This window comes from Salvelinus fontinalis, chromosome 12 (assembly GCF_029448725.1).
Source record: "Salvelinus fontinalis isolate EN_2023a chromosome 12, ASM2944872v1, whole genome shotgun sequence".
In the NCBI taxonomy this organism is placed as follows: Eukaryota; Metazoa; Chordata; class Actinopteri; order Salmoniformes; family Salmonidae; genus Salvelinus; species Salvelinus fontinalis.
This window is the reverse complement of record NC_074676.1, coordinates 49,309,571-49,333,240: the sequence shown is the minus strand read 5'-3', so window position 1 is coordinate 49,333,240 and position 23,670 is coordinate 49,309,571. Positions and strand designations below refer to the sequence as shown.

Here is a 23,670-nt window from a genome sequence, read left to right as displayed (position 1 = left end):
CAGTCAAAATGGTTCCAATAGTTTTTCCACCATTCATTTCCCAGAGGGGATTTTAGAAACACTCACAATAATGTCTGTGTTTCGTGTAGGCTTACCATGGTGTGACGTTTTAATAAACATGTAAATCTCTCTCGGACAAGAGGACTTTTGTTTGTTTTTGCTGTTCTCCAAATGACATTTTAGAGTTTTTTAGTTGTGTAGAAGTACAGTAAACTGGTGGGTGTATTTCTACCCAACCCACTTTGCCATACCTTAGGTTTAGCTGAACTGACGCCATTGTTCCCCACCCCACCCGCGAATAAAACACAGCCCTCCCAGCCCAAACTACTTCCCGCAACTATGAATTGTATGATTTCATGAGTTGAGAAATGGATTGATGTTATATCATAATGTGACCATCAAGGCAAAACCCAAGCCAAAATGTTGGATTGAAACAATCATCTAAATGTCCGTACAGCCTCTTTATGTGCAGGTGAAGTAGTTGTAGCTAGAGAAGTTATATGGGTTCAGTGCCTTGCTCAAGTGCACGTCTGGAGATATACTGAACACAAATAAACACAACATGCAACAATTTCAAAGATTTTACTGAGTTACAGTTCATATAAAGAAATTTGTCAATTGAAATAAATAAATTAGGCCATAATCTACGGATTTCACATGAATGGGCAAGGGTGCAGCCATGGGTGGGCCTGGGAGGGCATAGGCCCACCCACTGGGGAGCCAGGCCCAGCCAATCAGAATTAGTTTTTCCCCACAAAAGGGTTTTTATCACAGACAGAAATAGTCCTCAGCACTCCCACAGGTGAAGAAGCCAGATGTGGAGGTCCTAGGCTGGCGTGGTCTTGGGCTGGCAACAGCTCTTTTGGACATTGCTGCAGTCAGCATGCCAATTGCACAATCCCTCAAAACTTGAGACATCTGTGATATTGTGTTGTGTGACAAAACTGCGCATTTTGGAGTGGCCTTTTATTGGTCCCAGGAGAAATGCTCACTAACAGGGATGTAAACAAATTTGTGCTCAAAATTTGAGAGAAATAAGCTTTTTGTGTGTATGGAACATTTCTGGGATCTTTTATTTCAGCCCATGAAACATGGGACCAACACTTTACATGTTGCGTTTATATTTTTGTTCAGTATAGTACCTTTTAGTTACCAGTGCCCCACCAGATAATCCCATTACCTGGGATACGAACCAGTGACCCTCCAGTTGATGCCCTTCTACCTGCTGAAGGTTGTTTCTTATCTAGGCCTACGTGTGACGACTGATGGTTAGATAGCTTTAAAGATAAATACTTCTGGTTGTTCACTTTGCATATCTAAATATTTCAGAAACCAGTCACCAAATAATACACTGACCTTCGAACCGGAAGCAAATTTGTGGGGTCATGGACGCTTTGAAACGTTTTCTGTCGAATGCACGCATGTAAACAGATCCTCTTGTTTTGTTGGTGTAAGACAATCAACAGGTCATGCATGCCTCTCAAGGGGGTACGAATTTGAAACATTAGTATTGCAGTAAATTATTGAGCAAAAATGTCTATGGAAGATCCGTTTTTCGTCGTCAAATGGTAAATAGCTAAGCCAGCTTCAACGTTATATTGTATTCCATCAAGCCTGACTTTAGCAGGGATGGCTAACGCTAGCTAACTAGCTTGTAACAAATGGGATTTGTTGATGCTATCCGTCTAGGAAATTGCATTCGTATTTGACAGCCAATTTCACAATGATGAGCGGCATACGATAGCATTTTGTGGCATTTGTCTAAACGGTTTGGATATACAGCTACCATTATAGCTATAGCTAGCATGTTTAGCTAACTCGCTGTCGCAGTAGACAACGTTTAGCTTGTTAGCTACTGTACAATGTATGATTTGTTAAAGACAGAAATATCAGTAGCTGTATTAATGATGTTGTATGTGTGGTTATGTTAATATTCCACTGTGACTGTAATGTTATGTCTTGCCAGCTACCTTTGATATACACAGTATTGCATTTCTATGTGATTTAACTAGATATATAGATACATGTACTTTATTATTGACTCTCCTAATCTCCAGTGAGGTCCAGAAGGCGGTGAACACTGCCCAAGGTCTGTACCAGAGATGGAGCGAGCTGCTACAGGATCCTAGTGGTACTTCCAAGGAGGAGGTGGACTGGACCACCAATGAGTTGAGAAACAGTCTGCGGTCCATCGAATGGGACCTGGAGGATCTCGATGAGACCATCAATATCCTTCCAACATAAAATGTAAATTAGTATAACTTGCACATATATTGGTTTATCAAAACAAATACAGTACTTCCTCCAATTGTAGTAGAGTTCAGTCTTCATAGAGAATCACATGTAATGGATTGTCATGTCTTTGGTGCATGTTAGTGTTGAATAGGCTATTCCTTAACAGTGAATGCAAGTATTGTTGAATCAAACCCTAAGAAGTTCCATCTGGATGCAGTGGAGCTGACCAAACGGAAAGGCTTCATCACAAGCACTAGACAAACTGTTAAGGTGAGTCAGGCCTGATTCACACGGGCTAGGAAGGAATCCGGTTGAACTTGAAGTAATCATCACACACAAATATGACTGCAAGCAGCAGTAACACTTAGAATAACAGGGTTCCTGCACCTTCTGTGCTAAAGGTTAAAAAAAACACCCCTAATTAGAGTTGTTGTGTTTTGTAATAGCCATTAACGATATGATGGCCGGTGTATGGTGTATGCCTTTATTACATTTGTATTAATTTCTTTGCTGTTTTCTATTTCAGGAAATGAAAGACCACATGTCCAGTCCAACGGCCTTAGCCATGTCAGACAAGAAAAATAGACAGGTGTGTGTAGCTCTGAATAACTATTGGACTAAGATCTTACTGAACTATTTGCATGTAATGGTGCAGTATGATGGAATGCACTTGTCAAACATGTAGCACATGTTAAAGCAGCAGGTTGCTTACGGCTTTGTCAGATCGTGAACACTGCAAACATCCTCCATTAAAATTGGTCAGAGAATAAGTGCCATTTGTATTGGCTGGATCCTTGCACAGAAGACTCCTCCTCACCATTGTAGTTGAGCGACCATACTTCAGCAGATCTCATGTGTAATAATGTCTACTCTACTTCTCCACCAGGCTCTGTTAGGGAACAGTGGGTCTCAAGGCCCAATCTGGCAACCAGGACCCGACAAATACACCCGTCTGGACCAAGAGCTACGTACGGCCAACTCGATGTTCATTGATGAGCAGCAAACCCAGCAGCAGGTATAGTTAATAGAAATGTCTCACTCATTCTTATGATTTTGATATCGACTATTGCTGATTGCTGTACTTACTATGTGCTGGATTTTACATTTTTTTTGTCTAAGGAATCATTTTTCCTGGTGGTAGAAGCTGTTAGGGAGTCTTTTGGACCTAGACTTGGTGCTCCGGTACCGCTTGCCGTGCGGTAGCAGAGAGAACACTCTATGATTTGGGTGTCTGGAGTCTTAGAAACAATTGTTTGGGCCTTCCTCTGCCAACGCCTATTTATATAGGTCCTGGATGGCAGGAAGCTGCACTACCCTTTGTAGCGCCTTACGGTCAGATGCCGAGTACTTGCCATATCAGGCAGTGATGCAACTGGTCAGGATGCTCTCTAAGGTGCAGCTGTAGAACTTTGAGGATCTGGGGACTCATGCCAAATCTTTTCAGTCTCCTGAGGGGGAAAAGGTGTTGTCGTGTTCTCTTCACAACTGTCTTGGTGTGTTTGGACCATAATAGTTTGTTGGTGATGTGAACACCAAGGAACTTGACTCTCGACCCGCTCCACTACAACCCCCTCAATGTTAATGGGGGTCTGTTTCGGACCTCCTTTTCCTGTTGTCCACGATCAGCTCCTTTGTCTTGCTCACATTGAGGGAGAGGTTGTTGTCCTGGCACCTCTGACCTCCTCCCTATAGACTGTTATCTTTGTCGGTGATCAGGTCTACCACTGTTGTCGTCAGCAAACTTAATGATGGTGACATAAGACATCGGCATTGACCTGTGTGTGTTTACATGTGTGTGTGTTCCTGCGTGTGTGTTTGCCTGCATGCGTGTGTATGTGTGTGTGTCAGCTCATGGCAGAGCAGCAGGATGACCAGCTGGAGCTGGTGTCTGGGACCATCGGGGTGCTGAAGAACATGTCTGAGAGGATTGGTATGGAGCTGGATGAACAGACCGTGTACGTACACAGCCACAGAAACAATAATCAATAACAAGGTTTCAGGTCTGCAAAGATAATCAGGTGCTGTATGTATCAAGCGTGTCTGACTAGGAGTGCTGATTTAAAGATGGAATTCACAGTAGGGGAAACGGAGTCACTGTCCGCCCCTCCGCCGTTGTTTTGATTTTGTTTTATTGACGAATCATGGGTGAGGAGCGTTGCGCAACATGGTAAAAGATGTCAGTCCATTTTCTGCTGTTCTATCGTGGCGCAGTGATGTCTGAGGGAATACACAGTTTTCTTGTTTGCAATAACTTTATTTGTTGTAATATCGCAAATGGACGTGGTAGTTTCACCATTAAGGAGTCCATCTTTAAGATCAGTTTTGACGTTTAGATTATCATGAATAATATTATATGCAGAGGGGGGACCTGATCCTAGATCAGCACTTCTACTCTGAGACGTTTTGTCAATACTGGTATATATCTTTCCTGGTATCTACAATGCAGCATCTCTTTCCTCTTGCAGGATGCTGGATGACTTCTCCAATGAGATGGAAGGTACCCACTCCAGACTAGACAATGTCATGAAGAAGCTGGCCAAGGTCTCCAACATGACCACCGGTGAGTAATACAGCAGTCTCTTTATTCACTACTTTCTACCTTGAGGAAGAATACACTTCAAAGTTCAGGAGCCATCTCCACTACCGCAAATGATCAAAGTCTGCAACTTACAGAGGTGGCAGTATGGTATTATTGTCGATGTCTTTTGATGTTCTTTAATATGTCCAGGTCACTGATGTATGGATGGTCATTAAAGATGATATATGCTTTACTTGAGAGTGGAGGCTTCCTGTTGAAGGGAACGTCTGTGCCAGACGACCTGGAGTCATAAAGGGTCACGGCTGGAGAGGAAGGAAAAGTACCCCCCCACACCCCATCAAATGGTGGCACCTCCTTATAAGGAAACACCCTCAGGAAGCTTTCAACAGGAAGAACTCGGGAGACAGGGAGTCAAATGAAATCTGGCCCTTTTTTTGTCAGGATATCCTGCCGGTACTTTCCCCCCAGCCCCTAGACAATGTGCCTGCCGGTACTTTCCCCCCGGCCCCTAGACAATGTTCTTAGGGTTTTATATTGTATTATTTCCCTGCTATTTCTTCCCCCCTTTGCAACATGCCACTCCAGTTGCAACTTTAAAGTATGATTGTTTCAGGTTGAAAGACATGATAGCCTTCATAGAACATAAATTCCTCACAATTGTATGTATTTGGACCTTTCATGCGTTAACATGTCTGAAATAATTTTGTAGTATTTTTTTTTTTTTTTTACAAAAAAAACTGCAGATCAATTGCTTCTCCCGTTGTTTGATACAGTTCACCCTCCTCCTCTCTCTTTTTCTCTCTTCCCTTCTCTTGCAGACCGCCGACAGTGGTGTGCTATCGGCATTCTACTGGCCATTCTGTTTGTGGTCGTCATGCTCCTCTTCATCCTATGATGACCGTCCACCACCACAACAACACCCCTGTCTCCTTTTCACCATAGGGATGGACTTTACTTGGGGCTTGGGAAAACATCAAGGTTTCCATTGACATAGTCATTTCCCTATCTACCCCAACCCTCTTAACTACATACTGCTGAATATACAGCGATTCTTCTGTAGCTGGTGCAAGTTTCCTCTCAAGCAACATTCTCAGTCGTCATTTTAGCACTAAACTTAAACCTTCCTTGGCATCTCTATGTAGGATTTGGCCCTATGTGAATACTAGGCCTCAAAATATTTTCCGGAAACCCATTTGAGGTAAACCAGGGTGTAACCAGGGTCGTTGCATACTCCTTGTGACATTTTAGTGTTAATATTCAGAGTATAATGTATGAGATGACTCCACTCCGCTTATCTAATCGTTAGTGTTTTTATTGAAAGGGGCTTGTCTATCGTTTCTCGCTGGAAAAACCCCTACGGCTACCTGATGCACTGTTGGCATAAAACGTTTATATGTATATATTAAACTGTATATATAATCTTAATTGAAACAAAACACTGGAGTTCCCTAACAAGGAAAATAATATATATTGCTAAGCGGGTATACATATCACTAACCACACTAAAATGGTTCAACTAAATGTGTTATTATATATATATTTTTCTTAATCTATGTTTTTTCCTTTTGTACTATATGTATTTTGGAGTGTTGGCTTATACACGATCAACAGGTGTTTAACACTCGCCTGCAAGATCAAGTCGCTGCCAGCAATACTGAACGTAGTGGAGCATGTCCATAGACATCTGGAACAGGGCTCAATCCTGAATTTATGTGTCTAATGTGAGTAGTCTTATCTTGTACGTAAAGTGGCATGATCTAGAAGTCCTTCGCCCACATGTCTATATGTTTGATATCTTTCAGTCCGACAACATTTCACCATGAGGGCCATTCTAAAGACTTCAATACATGCTTATGAACAGTGTGTGACACACCCCCAGGTGTACTTGAAGGTAGCATGTCAACAGACCTAAGGTTCTTTATCTCAGCGACTAAGGGTCATGCATTTGTTTTGGAATGTGGTTTTTACAAGGCCCTAATACCAAAGGCTTGTGTTTTTTTTTTCGCTAATTGAGAAGCCTGACCTGTGTTGTGGTTAATCAGTGTTACAGGAACCCTGTTGTAATAAGGATCATTAGGGCACTCCGTAGCGAAACATTTTGCAACAGAAAAGTAATGTTTAATTTCAGTCAGCTTTCTTCTGTTTGGTGCTTAATGAATACAGCCCTGGTAGTTGTGATAAGACAGAGAACATCTATCTACATAGCCAGTGCTGTCTGCTGATACTGTAGTAGGCTGATGCTGTATGTTATGCTAGGGCTGGAAACGTCATTTTGATCTTGCTTCCCTGTACCTCGCCCCTACCTTGGGTTCCAGGATAAGTTGTAAATTGAGGGTTGAATGAATCTGCTCTCAGTGTGTTCCTATACAGTTCAAGGAGAATGATACTGTTATGTTGGTTATCGTGGAAACCTGGTAACAGTTTGATCTGAAAAGGCCTCAATTCATTTGAGGACTTGATATGAATGTAATACATTAATTGACTGTATTTTAGGTTGTACCACCTCAATCCACAAGTGACAGTAAATCAAGACAGTCAAATAATGCAATTCACCAGAATGATAAGGGTCATGTGATGGTACTACTATATGAAATATAATGGACACTTGTGATCAAATCTGAGTTCTGACAACACTCCACTATCTTCTTTTAAAGGTTTTATGAAGTTAGAAAGAAATATTGTATGTCAATTGTTTTTATTTGTTTATTTATTATTTCATGACGGTTAGTTAACACACGTTTACTGTAATAGGAATACAGTATTGCATTTATAGTGTATATGACATCATTAGGTAGAAAACATTTACTAACATGTCTTTGTTTACTTTGTTTTCTTTTTCAAATGGTCTCTTTTAAGCGTCCACACATTTTCAGCGGTGTTATATCTGGTAGAAAGGGTGTAACTTGGTTGAAAATATTGGCATTTATTTCAGATTATGGATATTTTGAAAGCATGACAATGACCCAGGCAGTGATGTACCATCTCAGAATCACTTGTCGGTCACAATTTTGAATTTGTTGAAGTTGCAAGTAATTGTGATGCTGTATTACGATACAAAGTACCCTTAGTATTAAATACTGTACTTAATGCACAACAAAGTCACTGGTGATACGTGGATGAGACCTATTTGGAATATGTGATAATAAACAGTACTGTTTGTGGAGAATGGGTACAGTCCATGACATTGGAAGTCATGATTAGTGTTTGATTGGGTGAAACAACTGTGTTCCCAGAGAGGAGGAGGCGAAGCGAGAGGTTTCACTCGCCAAAATCTGATTTAAGCTTGTCGCCCGCCTTTGGGACAACGACTGCCATTTTTAGGGCAGAGACATAAGCATGATCTCGTCATATACAGATCTTTGGTGTTCCTCTTCCTTGTTTGTGTAGTCATGCGTCTGGAGTGTATGAAAATGCTTTTTACCCTTGAACTTTGACCTCATGTCATCGTATCATGGCTGTGTGTCTGTCCTGAAAATAAAACAGCAAGCAGGATGCTGCGAAGATTCACTGTTTCAGCTCATTTCAATAACATATGAATGATGTGCTCAATTTGCCTGATTCTCTTGTGTTTTCAGAAGGGTCTACAGCTCTTGATGTAAACCAATACTAGCCGCAGATCTAGGATCAGAATACCCTTCTCTGTTCCTATCCATGTAGAGGGAGGATAAGTTATCTGACTCTGTATTATTGGTTATGGGCACCTTGTTCCTACTCAGGGTTGTTATTCTTCCTGATTAGTCAAATCCTAATTTCTAGATGTTCTACGGTGTACTGATCACGAGCCTTGTCCATTTGGCTCCGTGGAATTGTCCTAGGATGTACAATGAGTGTACAAAACATTACACATGCTCTTTCCATGACATAGACTGACCAGGTGAAAGCAGTGATCCATTATTGATGTCACCTGTTATATCCATATCAGTGTAGATGAAGGGGAGGAGACTGGTTAAAAATATATTTTTAAGCCCTGAGACATGGATTGTGTATTTGTGCCATTCAGAGGGTGAATGGACAATACAAAAGAGTGCCTTTTGAACAGGATGTTGTAGTAGGTGCCAGGTGCACCGGTTTGAGTGTGTCAAGACCTGCAACGCTGCTGGGTTTTTCACGCTTCACAGGGGGTGTGACTCATTTTTAGGAAGGTATTCCTAATGTTTTGTACACTCATTGGATGTTGGGAAGGTTCTAAGAGGAAAAGGGGAGACCGCGTTAATGTCAGCGGGGCCAGCTGGGCCGGTGGTGGCAGTTTCAGACGTCATCTATTGATCCAGACAGCCAGAAGGGAGCAGAGCACTTCTTATTGAACATCACTGAGCAGTGGTTGAACCCAGGCCACTTGACAGGTGGCCCTCTCCTCTCATGTTTCCCCTCCCTCCCGCCCTCCCACGTTTTTCCTTTGTCCGGAGAGGAAATTATTAGTCATCCACACCTGGGTACCCCACTCACACACAGCGCTCACCCCTGAATACAGCACTCTGTATCTGTGGAAAGACAATGGTTTACAGGAAGCCAGAGAAGTATAACATAACGCTGACACTAAGTTTGTCCCCCTGACATTGTCTGATAGCAATGACAGTGTTATTTTTACCACTAGATTGCAGCTTGTACCACTAAGGGCAAAGAGCTTCCTAGGATCCAGGAAGAGATGGAGACTGCTATGAGGGGATGTTTGGATGGCACTGATATAATGTGCAAATCTTCATATAAAAGAAGAGAAATTACTGTATGTGTGCGTTCATATGTGCCTGGTCCAGAAGGTTGGTGGAATTGGGGAGGATGGACTGGTGGTAATGGCTGGAGCTGAGTAAGTGGAATGGTATCAAACACATGGTTCCAGGTGTTTGATTCCATTTGCTCCGTTCTAGCCAATATTATGAGTTTTCCTCTCCTCAGTAGCCTTGTGTGGTGCCTGGCTGTGTGTACATGTGTTTGTGTGTGTGCAGGAGCACCCGGCTAAGGGGTTGGTGGTGTACTTGGTGGGGCGCAGGTGCATGTGGCAGGTTCCCAGCTCCCCCCTTGTTCCACAAAAGATGTATAGAGGGGCCAGCTAAGCACACGCCCCCATAGAGAGGAGAGGACGGAGGGGGTTCAGCCAGCCCCTCTAGACAGCTGGTGTCAGTAGCTTTGCAATGCATGGTGGGGGTGAAGTGTTTGGGGCTCAGACATTGTGAGTATTGGTATACAAGAGAAGGACAGTGGAAGTGATTCCTTTGCTGAATTCTAAATGGACAGTGAGTCACAAAAGTGTATCCATTCATCTATTTGATCTACTTCGATTGTTCTCCACCAAATCATCTGCCTGAGACACCTCTATAGTTAAAGAGGTCTTGCAGGGTGTGTTGGTGGTGATATACCAACCATCATGTTACCAGGGAGGTATAGGGGGGGGTAGGATATTGATCAAACTCCCCCGTCGGTCTCCCCTCCTCGCTTTCTACAGACCACCTGAGGCCCTGGCTAGTCAACTCTACACAACGGTCTCTTCTTCCCAAATTCATCCTTCTTTCACCTCTATTGCTGAAAGTCAAAGAGGCCATTGACTCAAGTGGTGAAAGATGACCCCATACAGCTGGTTGACATCGGTAGATACTGTGTAGATGCTTCTTGTTATTGAAGTGAAGCTGACCATTTGCATTGAGCAGGACACAATCAGTGTGTATAATTTGAATAATGGAGAGGACAATATTGAATGAGAAACAATTCTAATGCAAACTATGAAAGAACGAGTAGTACACAATCTGTTTTATTTGGACCATAGATATAAATAAAACAAAATACATATTGCGTGACAGTGTATGCTATAGCGTCTGTTCTTTGTCCACTTTTAATACTGGTGAAGCCGTCAAATGACTCTTCACATGTCGATACTTTCAGTGCTTTCCTGTCGTCAGTCACCCATTTAATGACCTCTAGTACCGTGTATTTACTGTTGAAATGTCAAAATAATTGACTATGCATTTCCAATGGGTCTGTCTGATATTGACATCAACTTCTCTGATCTCGTTTCTCATCGTTGTCTCTACAACCCAATGGTTTGACATTATGGTTTTCAAATGCCTTTCTTCGGACACTTAGGCAGTTATTGCTTTGTGTACAGTGCATTATTGTAATAACATTAACAAATCAGCAGCATTGGAAAAGACTTTGTACATTGACAGATTAACCCAGAATTCAGAACCAAGACTGACAACCAGGAATAACCTAATAAATGAGAGATGATTAGATAGCCTGGTCTCACATCAGATGTGACAATGACCATAAGAGTTGGCAAGACAGAATAAACAGATCTGGGCCAGGCTAAGATAAGAGGGGTTCAGTCACTGTGAGTACATTTCTGATCAATAGAGGAACTTAATCCTATTTGGGTACAGCACATTTATATGGCAAATGTCAACTAATGATGATTCTTTGTTTGGCAAATAGACAAGCAAAGAAGAAAGTGGAGGATCCTTCAGTACAATCAAGTTGGCATGGATATAGAGTGTTGTTAATCCATGTGGATTGAGGAAGAACGTCAAACAAAATGGAAGAGTTCGAGGCTATGGGTGTGGGTTTTGTAGTGATGTTCGATAAGAACAGTCTAGGATAGAACACACGAGTTCAAAGAATTAGTAACACAATGAAATATTGTCATTTTCAAGTTATTACTATTGCAGTTGACAAAATGTAGTTGAACCTGGTTCTGAAGTGACGCCTCGTGCCTTAGATCCGACAGACCATTTCTGTATGGACCTTGCTTTGTGCATAGGGGCATTGTCATGCTGAAACAGGAAAGGGCCTTCCCCAAACTGCTGCAAAGTTGGAAGCACAGAATCATCTAGAATGTCATTGTATGCTATAGTGTTAAGATTTCCCTTCACTGGAACTAAGGGGCCTAGCCCAAACCATGAAAAACAGCACCAGACCATTATTCCTTCTCCACCAAACTTTACATTTGGCACTATACATTAGGGCAGGTAGCATTCTCCTGCCATTGACCAAACCCAGAATCGTCCGTCGGACTGCCAGATGGCGAAGCGTGATTCATCACTCCAGAGAACGCGTTTCCACTGCTTCAGAGTCCAATGGCGGCGAGCTTTACACCACTCCAGCTGACGCTTGGCATTGTGCATGGTGATCTTAGGCACGTGTGCGTGCGGCTGCTTGGCCATGGATACCCATTTCATGAAGGTCCCGACGAGCAGTTCTTGTCCTGATGTTGCTTCCAGAGGCAGTTTGGAACTCGGTACTGTGTGTTGCAAAGGAGGACAGACGATTTTTACACGCTATGCTCTTCAGCACTCAAGGGTCTCGTTCTGTGCGCTTGTGTGGACTACCACTTTGCGGCTGAGCCATTGTTGATCCTAGACGTTTCCACTTCACACAGCACTTACAGTCGACCGGGGCAGCTCTAGCTGGGCAGAAATTGGATGTACTGACTTGTTGGAAAAGTGTCATCCTATGACGGTGCCACGTTGAAAGTCACTGAGCTCTTCAATAAGGCCATTCTACTGCCAATGTTTGTCTATGGTGATTGATTGGCTATGTGCTCGATTTTATACACCTATCAGCGATGGGTGTGGCTGAAATAGCCGAATCCACTAATTTTAAGGGGTATCCGCATACTTTTGTATACAGTATATGGTGTACTTCTTTATCCCCTTAGTGCTTCAGTTCATATCCAGTACTATTTTTATGACTAGTCCAAGTCCAAAACTCTTATTTTTCGGTTATGATGCTCTCCTACAGTTCCATTCACTCCATGAGGCTGGCTGAGCAAAATTAGCATCTTGGACTCGAAGAGACTGCCCAGTGTCTTCTCTAACAACTGTGAGGTTTGCTTCAATCGTATCACTTTTGAGATGCTTCATGTTTCTAACCCATACATTTATTATCTCAATTCCAGGTCTGGTTTCTGACTAAACCAATTACCAAAATAAAAATAGGATTTAATTGCATAAAGATGACCTCAGTCAAGATGCATAGAATGGAGGAGATTGGTGTGAGGTATTTAACAGAGAATCTCCTACCATACTGTATTGTTGCTGTGTGAGCAGCTGAAAGCTTTGTGCATTACCTGTAATGATAATGTGTATTTTGGCACTGCTGGTTATGTTTTCAACAGAGAAAGTAAGGAGCATCTAAAGCCAAAGATCTCAAGGAAAAGTATATAACAGGACATGAGGAAATGTGAGACAGCTTCTGCTCTAATAGCAACTCCATCTGAACCATCGAGAAAAATGACCGAATCGTGTCAAACATCTTGACGTGTCTTCCGAAGAATAACGCAACATTTCTGAGAGAAGACACTACGGTCAAAGCAAGCGGCCATAGACATATTCACAGTCATTGAGCCGGTCTCACTCACTGTCCCTCTGTCATACCCCAAACACCCCAGGTTTCCATTGTGTTTGTGGTTGCTGTGGTGTCTGGTTGCCATTACATTGCGGGTTTCCATGGCATTGCATGGTGACCGGCGATCCTCAGGTTGTGTAGCGAGGAGGGGGGAGCCTCCTGTGTCGGAGCACGCGGACAGAGGCTATGTTCTCCTTGGTCATGAGGCGTGTCACCAGGTCCAGACTGAGGCCGGCCACCTTCTCGCCGTTCACCTCCAGCAGCTCGTCTACCACCCCCAGCAGCCCCCCGTACATCTTCACTGTGCTGCTGTCGCCCATCTCTTCAACATACACACCTACAGAACAAACAGAATAACGTACTGGTAGGGTCACACATACACACTTATTTTATAACACACATCTACAGGCAAATGTATGCATGCTACTGATAGCACCGGGTACATACGAGGAGTATCATTACACCTGATAATTACACACAAACACCTACAGGACAGACTGTAGGTGAGGGGAGTACTATTACACCTGATAATTACACACCAACACCTACAGGACAGACTGTAGGGGAGGGGAGTACTATTACACACCAACACCTACAGGACAGACTGTAGGGGAGGGGAGTACTATTACACCTGATAATTACACACCAACACCTACAGGACAGACTGTAGGGGAGGGGCACACACACACAACTAATATAAAACATACAACCTTAGGTAATATGTTGTATCCTAACACACACACACACACCTACAGGACACATATATTACTAAACACACACGGAATACAACACTAAACACACATCCAACTGCAGGACACGAGTGAAGTAAGTTAACAATAAAATATTCACACCTTGAGCACACAGAATTGGAACATTTTAATGAACAGGACATCATTACACAACACTAGATTAGAAAGTCAACCAAAACAACAAGTCCCCAATCTGGCCCCAGACGGCTCTGGGTTAGAGCAGGATAGGCCATCTAGGACCAACCCTAGGCTTTTGGCCCCAGTCTAAGTCATGGAAACACTAGACTTTAGGCCCAAGTACCGGTGTAAATGGATGCAGTGTAAAAGGCTTATTTTGTGTACCTGAGTCGGGTCGTCCTTTGCCCCGGGAGATGAGGAAGCCGAAGGGTCCTTTGGGAGGTCTGTTGAGCTCCAGCAGGGGGGTACCGTCAGGGAAGGCCTGGGCCACCCTGCCTACCGAGCGCACCCCACTGGGGCTGCCCACATCCTCCACACTCAGAACCATCTGGAGGCCCTTACTGGAGAGAGACAGAACAGCAGCTTTGAGGTGACATATATGGGGTGCTGTAGCATGCTATATTTAAAAAAGATATATATGTATATATATATATATGAATTCCGTGCCACATAATGCAAACATTGAAATCTTTGACACAGGCTCGGATACATCCATGTAGAGTTTACAGGATACACGCTGCAATCTATCCTCCCAGGTGATTTCCTGAACAACGTTTTGACTCCCAGGTCTTCATCAAGTCCCATTACTTTTTGCTGGTTCTTTTTACTGGAACTCTTTGACCTAAGATCACCTGTATGATACTTGTGGACGAGCGTAGGTAATCCTGTTGTATAGAGTATCATATTCAGTACGGCCAATAGGGTTTCAATCAATATATACTGGGCACACCCTTGTGGAATCAATGTTGTTTCAATGAAATTACGTTGAATTGACGTTGTTGCCCAGTGGGGATGTTTTGACTCATTTCTACATGACGTTGATGTCGATTAAGGCAGCCCCTCCCACCTCTCTAATTCAGAGGGGCTGGGTTAAATGCCATTAGACACACTTCAGTTGAATGCATTCAGTTGTATAACTGACTAGGTATCCCCCTTTCCCTATCATACCATAGCAAACATGCAATTTGATTTCAGTAATAAGCTATGAAGGTGATTGGAGAGACAAATGATGGCCTGCTGCCGTGTGCCATTTCCAGTTTTATAATGTAAATAATGAAGTCATTGAATGGAGATGGTCTGCTTCCTATATTAAGGTCTCTATGGCAGAACCCCCCATAGAAAGCCATGTAGCGCGGCCCATATATAGCGCGGCTCTGTCATACTCCTAGCCTATCAGGTTTCTGCCTCTCCACGAAGTTGAGTTAAGTGCAAGGCTGAAATGTCCTCCTCTCTGGTCTCTAGTGTGTCAGCAGCTGGGACACACACACACACTCACGTACATGTACAGGCACACACACACATTGCATTGTTGGGTTTTGAATTTGCAAGAAAAGCATTTCACTGTAGTTGTGCATGTGACTTTAAAATTTTAAACACACACTCATGTACAGACACACACACACACACGCGCGCACGCACTTGACGGACACGCACACTAATAAACAAACACACACTCACTAACACAGGCAGTGTCAACAACATCATCAAACAGTCAATGTTCAATTTCATCACTGCTCCAAGCCACCTTCCCAAATCCAACATAAGATGTTGCAATAGTCTTCGAATTCCATGTCTTTCTTCGGCAGCACCACTGCACTCAATCTATTTTTATCTGTCCACTTCGAACACCCCGTCAGATCCAGTGAATGGAAACTATTCGGATGGACGACACACACGGTAGCCATCCATGCATACCAGAGATTCCCGGGAGCCTTGAACACATGCCATCCGTGTAACATCCTGTCAGGAAGGATCCATGTTGACTTCATTCATAATGTTTTGACATGAGGTGCCACTTTAGAGAAGATCAATGTGCAAGCTTTGCATTGTGACAGATTGGATGTTAGATTGACTGTTATTACTGCAACAGTTGCCTATTTTTATGTTGCTGATGTCATAGTTCTAATGTGTGTGTGTTTATGTTATACCCAGTGATGTGTATTCATGGATCCCAAGGGAAGCCAGGCTTCCCCCAAAATTTGACCAATAAATAAATTAACATTGCCGTAGCATTTGATTGACTGATACCAGCAAGCATTTGGCCTCCCTTGATAATTTTTGGGTAAAATAATTAGCTGAGCTCAACTGTGGGTTGTCCAGGTGCAGCAAAACACCCGCCAAGGGAGGCCAGTTTGGATTTGGCTTCAGACAAATCAAATCACTTCCTTTGCAAAATGTAATATTCAGAAAAACGTGTCCGTTTGTCTGCTTGTGTTGATGTCCTGCAGTAGTTAGCTTGCTAAATTGGCCTCAGTCTCAGACGATCCCGCAGGTGAAGAAGCAGGATGTGGAGGACCTGGGCTGGCGTGGTTACACATGGTCTGCAGTTGTGAGTCCAGTTGGAAGTACTGCCAAATTCTATAAAACGAAGTTGCACCTGTGTAATGATCATGTTGTTTAATCAGCTTCTTGATATGTCACACCTGTCAGGTGGATGGATTATTTGGCAAAGGAGAAATGCTCACAAAACTTTGTGCACAAAATTTGAGATAAATAAGCTTTTTGTGCATATGGAACATTTCTAGGATCTTTTATTTTAGCTCATGAAACATGGGACCAACACTTTACAATTTTGCATTTATATTTTTGTTCAGTATAATTCTCTGTACAGGCCAATGATTATGACGCCGATTCTGATCTAACCATAAATTAATCATTTGTGCCACTGGCCTGAGATGACTGAATTTCAATATGTAGCCTAGCTAACATAGCTGGTTCATTGTTGCCCATGCGAGGAAGGCAGGCTAGCACGCATTTTAGCTAGGTAGCCTATGAGAACAAAACTTAAAGTGTACTGTATGACAGGGCCATAGACCGTTTTGCCAACATGAAAGAGAGGAGGATGCCATTGGTGTTCAACTACAAGTAGGGTGAGTCAAAAAAAAATGTTTTACTTGCGCGCGCAAGCACACACACATCAGTACCATTGATAGCCACATAATATATAGCAACACTGATTGGACAGAATTTTTTTGGAACAGTACCTTTAAGTTTGCTTTCACATTCACTTTTCACTTTTTTCACACACACTTTTAACATTCACTTGCGTGACCATGCTGCATGTGATATGTTTGTCTGCAATATTTGCTTTGTGGACTTCACTGGACAGATGTTTCTTTACGGTTGTGTGATGAAACAAACGTATGTGTAGTTGAATTTCTTCCACCACTGTGTGACTGTTGTCTTTTTGTTGTCACGGCCTTACGTACATCACGGTGGAGTTTGAACAAATGGGTTATAGAGTAAACAATGCAATTATCACAACATAGGTTGTAATTAAGCAATAAGGCCCGAGGAGGTGTGGTATATGGCCAATATACCACAAACCCCTGAGGTGCCTTATTGCTATTATAAACTGGTTACCAACGTAATTAGAACAGTAGAAATAAATGCTTTGTCATACCCATGGTATATCACGGCTGTCAGCCAATCAGATTTCAGGGCTCGAACCCTCAGTGATGTTATTGACGCACTGTACTGGTTATACCTGAGAGCAGGGCTGCTGGGCTGATCTCCAGGTGTGTATGCACTGGAGCCATCTCCCTTCTTCTTGGAGGACTGTACATTCTGGACTGATGACGATTTCCTCAGCTGCTTAAAGGGTGACCCCTGGAGATGAGAAATGAACATGACAGCAGCCCTATGCGACTTTTCATAATATGCATTTGGATTCATTATAAGATGGTGTTACTTTTTTCAAGGTATCAGCAAATACCTTGACCAAATAGGCACTTTACAGGATAGTTATGAGGAAAAATATTAAAATTTCTAGTACACGGTCACAACAATGTTCAAACTAACTGAGATCTCAGTATCCTTATGGATTAAACAGTTTGACAAACATAAAGCAGAACCTCTCAGACTACAATCAAGGTTAGAATCGCTGTAATTCCCTATAATTCAAAAGATATATCTCCTCTCACCATGCGTAGGGACTGGAGCGACGGGGCTTTTCTCAGTTGGCTGGGTTCTGGGCGTGCAGGACTGGGGTTAGAGCTGGAGCTGGGGCCAGGAAAGGCCGGGGGGACACCCCGGGGATGGAAGCTAAGCTGCTCCATGCTACTGGAGCGCCCTTTACCCAGCTTCCCCACTCCATTCAGGCCGATGGCGGAGAATAAACGGCGCAGAGAAAGCTTGGACCTGGCCTCCTGCTGCTCTGTCTCTGTCCCTACCATCCTGTGAGGGGGAGAGGTGTGAAGGAGGGAAAGAGGGAGAGACAGATCAACAGAAAGACATTGAGAGAGGGACAACAACATATAAACAAGTACAAACATGATGAGTCACATCTAAGCTGGACTCAACTCCATTATAAATTCTAGTTATTCATTTGATCTGGAAAACCTTTTGAAATAGATAGAATTCATCCAGGAAATTGATATAATAATTTCACCTCAGATGCTTGCATTAATTCACTTATTACTCTTTGGTCAGAAGAGGTCAGTGTTGAGTTAAAAAGTATTAGACTGAGGCAGTGCTTGTTTATGTCTGCACCACAACTCTAAAACCACCTGGTTTGAACTAGTTTGTATACAAATATTAACAGTCTGTGGAATACCACTAATGACTATAGGCTAAGGCTGGCTGTCAGGCAGAGCTCCAAATTAGATGATAGTTTAGTAAAATAGAACATTGTGGGAATCTAAAAATAGATTTCTTCAACATCTCTCTCTGAAAGGGAGGAGGACCGATGTTAATTTTGGGTCAAACCTCTAAAATATTTGGTCATATATGCAAATAAATATTCTGATGTGCGACCAGGAGTTTTATTTTGAGAGCACACTATGATTTGAGAAAAAATCTTCCAGATAATAATTGTTGTAATCAAAAATCAAATGTAATTTTATTTGTCACGTTTTGTAGACAACAGGTGTAAACTAACAGCAAAATTATTACTTACGGGTCCTTTCCCAAAAATGCAGAGTTAAAAAAAAATGTAACTAGTGACAGTGAAATGCACAGTTAATAATAAATAAAAATAGTGAGTAAAAATATCATGGCTGTCACACCCTGGCCTTAGTATTCTTTGTTTCCTTTATTATTTTAGTTAGGTCAGGGTGTGACATGGGGAAGGTATGTGTTTTTTGGTTTGTCTAGGGGTTTGTATGTTTAATGGGGCAATGTCTTGTCTAGGTGTTTGTATGTCTATGGCTGCCTAGATTGGTTCTCAATTAGAGACAGCTGTGGTTTATTGTCTCTGATTGGGAGCCATATTTAAGGCAGCCATGGGCATCATGTGTTTGTGGGTAATTGTCTTCTGTGTCTGTTGCACCACATGGGACTGTTTCGGTTTGTTCGTTCGTTTGATGTAGTCTGTTCGTGAGTTCTTCGTGTCTTCATGTAAGTTCCATGTTCAGGTCTGTCTACATCGTTCGTTTTCTTATTTTGTAGTTTGTTGAAGTGTGTTCGGTTTTCGTCTGTACTTTAATAAACTTCGTTATGTCCAAATATCACGCTGCACTTTGGTCCAATCCCTACTCCTCCTCTTCGTCTGAAGAGGAGGAGGACAGCTGTTACAGAACCACCCACCTACCATGGAGCAAGCAGCGTGAGAGGAACCAACAGCAGCGGCCAAAGAACCAGGACTCGTGGACATGGGAGGAGATACTGGATGGAAAGGGACCTTGGGCACAACCGGGAGAATATCGCCTCCCTCGTGAAGAGCTGGAGGCAGCGAAAGCCGAGAGGAGGCGATATGAGGAGGCAGCACGGAGGCAAGGCTGGAAGCCCGTGAGTACAACCCAAAAATTTCTTGGGGGGGGGGCTTAAAGGGAGAGTGGCGAAGTCAGGTAGGAGACCTGCGCCTACTCCCTGTACTTACCGTGGAGAGCGAGAGTACGGGCAGACACCGTGTTACGCAGTAGAGCGCATGGTGTCTCCTGTACGCGTGCATAGCCCGGTGCGGTACATTCCAGCTCCACGTATCGGCCGGGCTAGATTGAGCGTTGAGCCGGATGTCATGAAGCCGGCCCAACGCATCTGGTCACCAGTGCGTCTCCTCGGGCCGGCTTACATGGCACCAGCCTTACGCATGGTGTCCCTGGTTCGCCTACATAGCCCGGTGCGGGTTATTCCACCTCCCCGCACTGGTCGGGCGACGGGGAGCATACAACCAGGTAAGGTTGGGCAGGCTCAGTGCTCAAGGGAGCCAGTACGCCTGCACGGTCCGGTATTTCCTGCGCCACCTCCCCGCCCCAACCTAGTACCACCAGTGCCTACACCACGCACCAGGCTTCCTGTGCGTCTTCAGAGCCCTGTGCCTCCTCCACGCACTAGCTCTATGGTGCGTGTCTCCAGCCCTTTACCACCAGTGCCTACACCACACACCAAGCCTCCTGTGTGTCCCCAGAGTCCTGTGCGTCCTGTTGCTGCTCCCCGCACTAGCCCTGAGATGCGTGTCCCCAGTCCGGTACCACCAGTTCCGGCACCACGCACTAGGCCTAATGTGCGCCCCCAGGGTCCAGCATGCCCTGTTCCTTCTCCCCGCACTAGCCTGGAGGTGCGTGTCTTTAGCCCGGTACCTCCAGTTCCGGCACCACGCACCAGGCCTACAGTGCGTCTCAGCCGGCCAGAGTCTGCCGTTTGCCCAACGGCGCCTGAACTGCCCGTCTGCCCAACGGCGCCTGAACTGCCCGTCTGCCCAACGGCGCCTGAACTGCCCGTCTGCCCAACGGCGCCTGAACTGGCCGTCTGCCCAACGGCGCCTGAACTGCCCATCTGCCCAACGCTGTCTGAACTGTCTGTCTGCCAAGCGCCGTATGAACTGCCCGTCTGTACTGAGTCTTCAAAGCCGCCCGTCTGTACTGAGCCTGCAAAGCCGCCCGTCTGCCATGAGCCTTCAGAGCCGTCCGCCAGACAGGAGCCGCCGGACCCTTCCGCAAGACAGGAGCCGCAGGAGACTTCCACCAGACAGGAGTCGCCGGAGCCTTCCGCCAGACAGGAGCCGCCGGAGCCTTCCGCCAGACAGGAGCAGCCGGAGCGAGACAGCTGTGGTTTATTGTCTCTGATTGGGAGCCATATTTAAGGCAGCCATGGGCATCATGTGTTTGTGGGTAATTGTCTTCTGTGTCTGTGTATGTTGCACCACACGGGACTGTTTCGGTTTGTTCGTTCGTTTGATGTAGTCTGTTCCTGTTCGCGAGTTCTTCGTGTCTTTATGTAAGTTCCATGTTCAGGTCTGTCTACATCGTTCGTTTTCTTATTTTGTAGTTTGTTGAAGTGTGTTCGGTTTTCTTCTGTACTTTAATAAACTTTTATGTCCAAATATCACGCTGCACTTTGGTCCAATCCCTACTCCTCCTCTTCAGACGAAGAGGAGGAGGACAGCTGTTACAATGGCTATCTGTATAGAGGGAGTACCAGTACCGAGTTGATGTCCAGGAGTACGAGGTAATTGAGGTAAAGTGACTAGGAAACAGCATAGATAAGACAGTAGCAGCAGTGTGTGTAAAAGTGTGTGTGTGGCATCAGTATTCATGTCTGTATGTTATGTGTGTATTTGTGGGTAGAGTCCAGCGTGTGAGTTAGTGCAAAAAAAGGGTAAATGCAGGTAGTCTGGGTAGCCATTTGATTAGCTATTTAAGTTTTTTTTATAAGTCTTATGGCTTGGTGGTAGAAGCTGTTCAGGGTCCTGTTGGTTCCAGACTTAGTGCATTGGTACCGCTTGCCACGCGGTAGCAGAGAGAACAGTCTGTTGCTTGGGTGGCTGGAGTCTTTTTGGGCCTCCTCTGACACCGCCTGGTATAGAGGTCCTGGATGGCAGGGAGCTCCTATGGGGAGGTGGTCAGAGAACTGGCAGTGTGGTGCCAGGACAACAACCTCTCAATGTCAGTAAGTCAAAGAGCTGATTGTGGATTACAGGAAACGGAGAGCCAAGCATGCCCCCATTCACATCAACGGGGCTGTAGTGGAACGGGTTGAGAGCTTCAAGTTCCTCGACGTCCACATCACTAAGGATCTATCATTGTTCAAACACACCAACACAGTTGTGAAGAGGGCACAAAACACCCCTTCCACCTCAAGAGGCTAAAAAGATTTGTCATGGGCCCTCAGATTCTCCAAAAGTTCTATAGCTGCACCATCGAGAGCATCTTGACTGGCTGCATCACCGCATGGTATGGCAACTGCCTTCCGACTGGAAGGCGCTACAGAGGGTAATGTGTACTGGGCCGCTGTCTCATCGTTGTCGTTGATCAGGCCAACCACCGTCGTGTCGTCGGCAAACTTAACAATGGTGTTGGAGTCGTGTGCAGCCACGCAGTTGTGGGTGAACAGGGAGTACAGGAGGGGACTAAGCACTCACTCGAGGGGCCCCTGTGTGGAGGGTCTGCGTATCAGAAGTGTTATTACCTAGCCTCACCACCTGGTTGCGGCCCGTCAAGAGGTCCAGAATCCGGTTGCAGAGGAAGGTGTTCAGTCCCAGGGACCTTAGCTTAGTGATGAGCTTTGAGGGCACTATGGTGTTGAACGCTGAGCTGTAGTCAATGAATAGCATTCTCACATAGGTGTTTCTTTTGTCCAGGTGTGAAAGGGCAGTGTGGAGTGCAATAGAGATTGCATCCTTTGTGGATCTGTTGGGGTGGTATGTGAATTGGAGTGGGTCCAGGGTGTCTGGGATGATGGTGTTAATGTGAGCTATGACCAGCCTTTCAAAGCATTTCATAGCTACAGGTGTGCTATGGGCGATAGTCATTTAGACAGGCTACCTTGGCTTTCTATGGGGGTCTGCTTGAAACATGTTGTTATTGCAGACTGGATCAGGGAGGGATTGAAAATGTCAGCCCATGGCTTCTGGTTGGGATATGTACATACGGTCACTGTGGGTATGATATTGTCGATGCACTTATTAATGAAGTCGGTGACTGATGTGGTAAACATTGGATGAATCCTGGAACACATTCCAGTTTGTGCTACATAAACAGTCCTGTAGCTTAAGCATCCACTTCATCGGATCACTTCTGAATTGAACGTGTCACTGGTACTCCCTGTTTGAGTTTTTACTTGTAAGCAGGAATCAAGAGGATAGAGTTATGGTCAGATTTGCCAAATGGAGGGCGAGGGAGAGCTTTGTATGTTTCTAGTTGTGCGGAGTAAAGGTGATAGTGTTTTCTCCCCCTCTAGTTGCACAGGTGACATGTTGGTAGAAAATAGGGAAAACGGATTTCAGTTTTCCTGCATTAAAATCACCAGCCACTAGGTGCGCTGCCTCTGGATGAGCATTTTCTTGTTGGCTTATGGCCCTGTACAGCTCGTTGAGTGCGGTCTTAGTGCCAGCATCGGTTTGTGTTGGTAAATAGACAGCTAGGAAAAAGATAGTATGCTCTACAGCTTATCATGAGGTATTCTAACTCAGGCGAGCAAAACCTTGACTTCCTTAATATAAGAGATCGTGCACCAGCTGTTGTTAAAATGAGATTTCCTCCTCCCGCAGTCTTTGAGTTTATGATAATTACATAATAAATGTAATACGTGTAATGATAAGGCTTCGCTGTACCGTTGTTTCTGAGTGCTCTAGAGGAAAAAGCGAGTGCAGATTCGATAGAGTCATGGTTGCACCATTATCAGACCGGAAATGGCTTGCTTGTAGGCGCCCAACCAGGTCCAAAGATCTGACCTATAGGCTATCACCGGTGCACCATT

At 44.3% G+C, this 23,670-nt stretch overlaps 2 protein-coding genes across 2 annotated transcripts in view; one reads left to right on the top strand and one right to left on the bottom strand.

Annotated features, from left to right (window-relative positions):
* The first annotated feature begins 1,234 nt into the window (after positions 1 to 1,234).
* Positions 1,235 to 8,281, top strand: LOC129867565 (syntaxin-6-like). Its single transcript, XM_055941047.1, has 8 exons — positions 1,235 to 1,568; positions 2,058 to 2,227; positions 2,411 to 2,505; positions 2,762 to 2,824; positions 3,122 to 3,250; positions 4,084 to 4,190; positions 4,701 to 4,795; positions 5,593 to 8,281. Exons 1-8 carry the CDS (start codon positions 1,534 to 1,536, stop codon positions 5,667 to 5,669), a joined length of 771 nt encoding a protein of 256 aa, XP_055797022.1. The 5' UTR covers positions 1,235 to 1,533; the 3' UTR covers positions 5,670 to 8,281.
* Positions 8,282 to 10,529: 2,248 nt separating this feature from the next.
* The window catches only part of LOC129867564 (uncharacterized protein KIAA1614-like), a 35,953-nt gene continuing 22,812 nt past the window's right edge, over positions 10,530 to 23,670 (bottom strand). Inside the window, 4 exon segments of the mRNA XM_055941046.1 lie at positions 10,530 to 13,445; positions 14,200 to 14,375; positions 17,522 to 17,643; positions 17,958 to 18,210. Of these exon segments, the coding sequence (XP_055797021.1) occupies positions 13,237 to 13,445; positions 14,200 to 14,375; positions 17,522 to 17,643; positions 17,958 to 18,210 (760 nt within the window). The 3' untranslated portion in view covers positions 10,530 to 13,236.